We start from the raw sequence: 5,665 nt of genomic DNA on the forward strand, positions 1-5,665 counted from the left end.
ACATGTACTCAGGCCTCAGGTAGCGCGACCCGGCCCGGCCCAGAGGAGCGCCCCCCGCATCGCTGGCCTGAGGCACGAGGGCGACGAAGGGGAGCGAGCCCCAGGCGAGCCATGGCGCGGGCGGAGCTCCGCACCGTGACCATGCGCTCCTCACCGCTTCCGCGCTGCGTCCTCCTCCTGCTGCCGCTGCCGTTGCTCTCGCTCTTCTCAGGTACGGGTGCTAGCGGCTAGCTGCTAGCTGCCGCCGAGCCGAGCACGTTCTCTCGCTGTTCATGTTCATGGCGTTGCTTTTGCAGTTGCAGTAGTAGATGCGTTCCTGGTTTTTGAATTGTCGAGGTTTTGGGCCCCTTGTGATTGACGGACAGGCCATCCACATGCATGGAAACAAATTTGAATTTCCTTCTGTATCTGTTAATATTTCTTCTCCGTTTCCTATCACCAGTTACTAGGAGCGAATTAGCCATTGAGTTCATACTTGTGATCTTTTTTTAGCATGTTAGATGAGACCATCCTTCCTGTATCACGCAGCAAAACAGCTGTTCTACTTCTATACGTTTCCACAGTGGCCCCGATCGAGCAAACGAGCATTGCTGCTGCATCGCGAGGTCGTTTTCGCCGGTTACTTGAGCTAATTTTCAGTCGGCCAGTCCGACGTGGGTTTGACAAAGAAAAGAATTAAATGTCCACGTTATACGGCGAGCCCTTGTTGAAATCACGAATGCATGATTTGACATTTCCGTGAATTTTTCCACCGATCGCATGCGATGCTGATGAAATTCCGCTGTGCGCACGGCTTGTTGTGAAATCGACGTCCATCCTGCCCACAATGAGTATCACAACAAGCCAGTTTACGTGTGAAAGGAACCCCTTGATATTTTTGTTCTTCAATTCAGATGTACTACTAGTATATCCTGCCGACCCAATTATCACTAGGATTAATTAGGATGAAATATACGTAGTTCTTTCGTCAGCAATGTATGTCGTTGTTAACTTAAATTTTCCTTGCCATTTTAGGCCCGTCCCGAATACTAAATATACTAAATCTGAATATTTAATTTACTTTCCCGGCCCTTTTGATTGCATTGCAGGCATCGACGTTGCGTCGGCGGCCACGACGGCGGCGCCACTCAAGTTCGGCATCAACTACGGGCAGATCGCGAACAACCTCCCGCACCCGACGCAGGTGTCGGACCTCCTGCAGTCGCTGAACGTGAACCGCGTGAAGCTCTACGACGCCGACCCGGCCGTGCTGACGGCCTTCACCGGCACGGGCGTGGAGTTCATCGTCGGCAACGAGGACCTCTTCAACCTGACGGACGCCCGCAAGGCCCGGGCCTGGGTGGCGCAGCACGTGCAGCCGTTCCTGCCCGGCACGCGCATCACCTGCATCACCGTGGGGAACGAGGTGCTCTCCGGCAAGGACACGGCCGCCATGCAGAGCCTGCTCCCGGCCATGCAGGCCGTGTACCAGGCGGTGTTGGCGCTGGGCCTCGCGGGGCAGGTGAACGTCTCGACGGCGCACTCGGTGAACATCCTCGCCAGCAGCTACCCGCCGTCGTCGGGCGCATTCCGGGAGGAGCTCGCGCAGTACGTGCAGCCGATCCTCAACTTCCACGCCGAGGTGGGGTCGCCGTTCCTCATCAACGCGTACCCGTTCTTCGCCTACAAGGCGAGCCCGGGGACCGTGTCGCTGCCGTACGTGCTGTTCGAGCCCAACCCCGGCGTGGTGGACCCCAACACCAACCTCACCTACGACAACATGCTCTACGCCCAGATCGACGCCGTGTACGCGGCAATGAAGGCCATGGGCCACACGGACCTCACCGTAAGGATCTCCGAGACCGGGTGGCCGTCCAAGGGGGACGACGACGAGGTGGGCGCCACCGTGGCCAACGCCGCCGCCTACAACGGCAACCTCATGAAGAGGATCGCCATGGGCCAGGGCACGCCGCTCAAGCCGCACGTCCCCGTCGACGTCTTCGTCTTCGCGCTCTTCAACGAGGACATGAAGCCCGGCCCAACGTCGGAGAGGAACTACGGCTTGTTTTACCCTAACGGCACGCCGGTGTACAACCTCGGGTTCGACAGAGCGTCCTTCTACCCGCCATCGCCGACGTACTCCTCTTCTTCCAAGCTGGCGGCGGTAAGGAAATTCTGAGCTTTATCAGTGGCTAAATTAACTAGTACTATGAATCAAGTTTATTACATCTCTGTCATCACAAGAAGCTTAATTAATTATCCATTGTATTCACTGTTGCAGATTACATTTCAGATGGCGGTTGTTGTCCTACTCGCCGGCTTCTTCCTATGACCATACATCCTACACAGTACCGTGCGTGAAGATTATTGCTATTTTTTGACTAACCCCATCTGTGCCTTCATTGGACTTGGACATCAGACTAGTTACCAGAGCCCATATTAGTCTGACTTGAGGTAATAAGCTTATGTGACAGTAGTCCTGTTCAGCTGACTTGATAATCCATATTTCTTGTGTCAAAAAGTGAAATTCTAAATATTCATTTCTGTTTGGCGTCATGGTAGACTTTTTTTTTTCTCTCTCGTTATATTTTTTCAATTAATTAAGAAATAAAACGTATTCGGGCCTTCCACATTCACCGGCAAACGGGTACAACCGATCAGTACATAAAAAGGTCCGAACGACCACTCTCCACTACGTAGAGCGCGCGCACACAACAAAGTCATCACAGAAGTTAAAAAACAAAGACGCTTAGATCTCCAAACTTCTCTGTTGCTTCCAACCCGCTCTTCCAAAAACCTTTGACAGCATAACTTCCAAACACATGCATCCATTCTCTTCAGCGCCATCCTCTCTTTCTCTTTAGATAACTGGGATCATTGTCTGATCCAGTAAAACTACCTGAATGAACGAGTTAAATTTTTTCTTATCTCATACTATATCGTTTCTATTCAACCACAAAAACCAGCACATCACCAGCAAACCCAACATTATCCGGCTTTCTCAAACTTGGGATAAAATTCCTAAGCCATGAGCCAAACATGTGAATATTATTTTTGGGTGGTTGAAAGTGATGAACAATGCATTCCACAAGAATCATCATCATACAACACTCGAAAAAGAGAGGTTTCACTGTCTCCTTTAAACCACAAAAGCTACAGCTAGGGTCCGCTTTCCACCCCTTTTTAACAAGTTATCTTTTATAAATATGATCCCTCGTTTTAAATACTCGAGGAAAATCTTTATTTTTCAATGGGAGCTTTGCCTTTCAGAACAAATCTTTCCCACCATTCATCTCTTTCTTCATTAGCTCCCTATATAAAGATTGAGTCGAAAATTCACCATTTTTCCTCAACCGACACAAAAAACATATCGTTATTCTCATTCAAATTGATGGGCACAAGGAGACCAAATTCAGCCAATCATCCAAACTTTCACCGCCCTTCTAAACGATATGTTCAAAGGGGTCGTGCTGTTCTTGACCAATCCACAGGTCATTTCCAAAACTAGCTTCATTGCAACTATTAACCTTGAACTTCCCATGTTTTTAGCATAAGGTCTTTGACGTCCATAAGACTTGCCCAAAAATTAGAATCACCTGGCTTCTTTACCACTTTTTTTCTCATTATATGCACGTCTGTTACTTGAAAGTAGATATTATAAGCAATGTTTTGAAAACGGATTTCCCTCCCTGCTGGACCATACACAATCAGTATGGGAGGTCATCGATCGGCTGAGCATCAAAGTCGATTTTCAAAACCTCGAGTAGAAGTAGCAAGATTATTCTAACCAGGTCATACAGTACGTCAGTACGTATATCATACAGTTATGATCTCCTGACTTTTGTTGAGAAAAGTTTGAGCCATGAATCGAGTAGTTTGTCAACCTCTGTCAGCCAAAGATATTCCATTATGTTAGGTGGTCGGTCATCCTGAACCTGGAGGCAACATGTAGATGTTTGGCCTTTTCCACCTCAGGCGCTCCATGCGACGGTTCTTCAGGTAGCGTATCCCTCAGGGACGACAGGGAGGGGCAGGCCGGTGGTTGATCGGTTCTTGCTTTCGCTGCCAATGCCCTGAGAGCTCCACACCGACCAACCGAAGAGGACCCGCCTTGCTCGCGTCATCTTAGAAAAGAATCGAACAAGAATTAGCACAGGAGGGAACAAGATTGGGCCGGCGAGAGCATGCATGCTTCTTCCATTTGACAGCTACTTTTCAGAAGCAAATGTTGCTTTGGCCAAATTGGGGCCTGCTGCCGTTGAGAGCTCGCTGTTGTCGTTAAACCTTGAGAACAGGGCATTTTCTGCCGACTGAGAGAGGTCCAGACTAACTAACTTTTCAAAATGAACTTACCAGTCTACGAAAAAAAATTAGGTCAAAATAAGATTAACGCTTCTTTGTTTGCTGCTACTGCTCTCTATCTATATGATACATGGTCATCTGTTGATTTATTCCTCATTTGGTCTGTTTGACACAACTGAAAAGTTCTAACAATGATCTCACGGCTCTTGTACTTTATGTGCAGGTTTATCAAGATTTTTTGTACCCTATCGATTGATTGGATTGTAAGGTTGTAATAATACTAGGAAGGAAGGAAGCTGATGTATGGCATCATATATTCTGATATTCATATCGACGCACCTTTTTTCATGCCAGGCAGTCAAGCCGCTGTAAAGTTTTTGAAAACATGAGCTGAATTTGGAATAGAATGTAGAAGCGCCCCAGATTAGTTCTCTAGAGGCAGCGAGCATGTGACTGAGCTCATCGGGTGTTCGTTTTGTTTTGTTCTTTCGCTATATCATTGGAGTCTATCAGATCTTTCTTGGTGTGGTTTTGTTCGGTTATACGTTGTGTCTTGTGTGGGTGAAGGAATTGAATGATAGCATATATAGCACTACTTTTTTTCCCAAGGTTTGCAATAGCCGGTCATGATCCCTCGTGTAACTGTAAACTTCAATTCTCAAATTTTCCAAATTGTATTGTCTCACCATAGACAAAAAAACTTGCAGTCTTGAACTGAAAAAAAGGAATACAACAAGTACATAGGCTACAATCACAAATACTGTAGAACACATGCGAGGTACACTATATACGGCACGGACCACTCTGAATTGATCTCTAGAAATTGGATTAGAGAACTTTTGAGAATGGGAGGAAGACAGAAGAAACTTATACGCAAGGGTGACACTAGCGCCCGGACGTCTGGCCCAGACGCGTTCGGACGCATGTAAGGGTAGTCCCAGAAGATGTCGCGCCCATGTCCCCCATCCACGACCTATACCCTCCGCCACTGCGCTGCCATCTCAGGCGCCCCCCCTGCCGAGCCCCCTTTGCAAGCCCCTGCCGCTCCCCCTTCGTAGGCCCCTGCCACGCCGTGCAGCACCGCGCCCCATCCCTTGCCGCGCTGCCTTCTTCGCGTCCCTGGACGGCTGCTCCTTCGCCGAGGTCCACACCAAGTCCCGTCGCGTCCCTGTCCGCCAGCCAACGACGCCATTGTAACATGTGCAACACCCGATCTACTTTTGAAACATCCAGATAAAATATTTGCAACATACATCTAAAACACTTGCAAAAACAGCTGAAAAATACTTGAAAAACCATTGCAAAACATATACAACATCCAGATAAAACACTTCCAACTATTGCTTTACCGTAGCACCATATTATCAAATCGTGGACTAACTAG

General features: G+C 48.3%; 1 protein-coding gene across 2 annotated transcripts; it reads left to right on the forward strand.

Annotated features, from left to right (window-relative positions):
• Positions 1–4,823, forward strand: LOC136517502 (glucan endo-1,3-beta-glucosidase 14-like). 2 transcript variants are annotated; one of them, XR_010774294.1, is made up of 4 exons: positions 1–211; positions 1,089–2,143; positions 2,261–2,433; positions 4,505–4,823. XR_010774294.1 is itself a non-coding variant. In XM_066511074.1 (3 exons), exons 1-3 carry the CDS (start codon positions 112–114, stop codon positions 2,309–2,311), a joined length of 1,206 nt encoding a protein of 401 aa, XP_066367171.1. In that variant the 5' UTR covers positions 1–111; the 3' UTR covers positions 2,312–2,523. The 2 variants fall into 2 exon arrangements, 1 of the variants encoding a protein (XP_066367171.1); XM_066511074.1 differs by lacking the exon at positions 4,505–4,823 and having other exon boundaries at positions 2,261–2,523.
• Positions 4,824–5,665: the final 842 nt, after the last annotated feature.

The sequence above is a fragment of the Miscanthus floridulus genome, chromosome 17, assembly GCF_019320115.1.
Source record: "Miscanthus floridulus cultivar M001 chromosome 17, ASM1932011v1, whole genome shotgun sequence".
NCBI classification, from domain to species: domain Eukaryota; kingdom Viridiplantae; phylum Streptophyta; class Magnoliopsida; order Poales; family Poaceae; genus Miscanthus; species Miscanthus floridulus.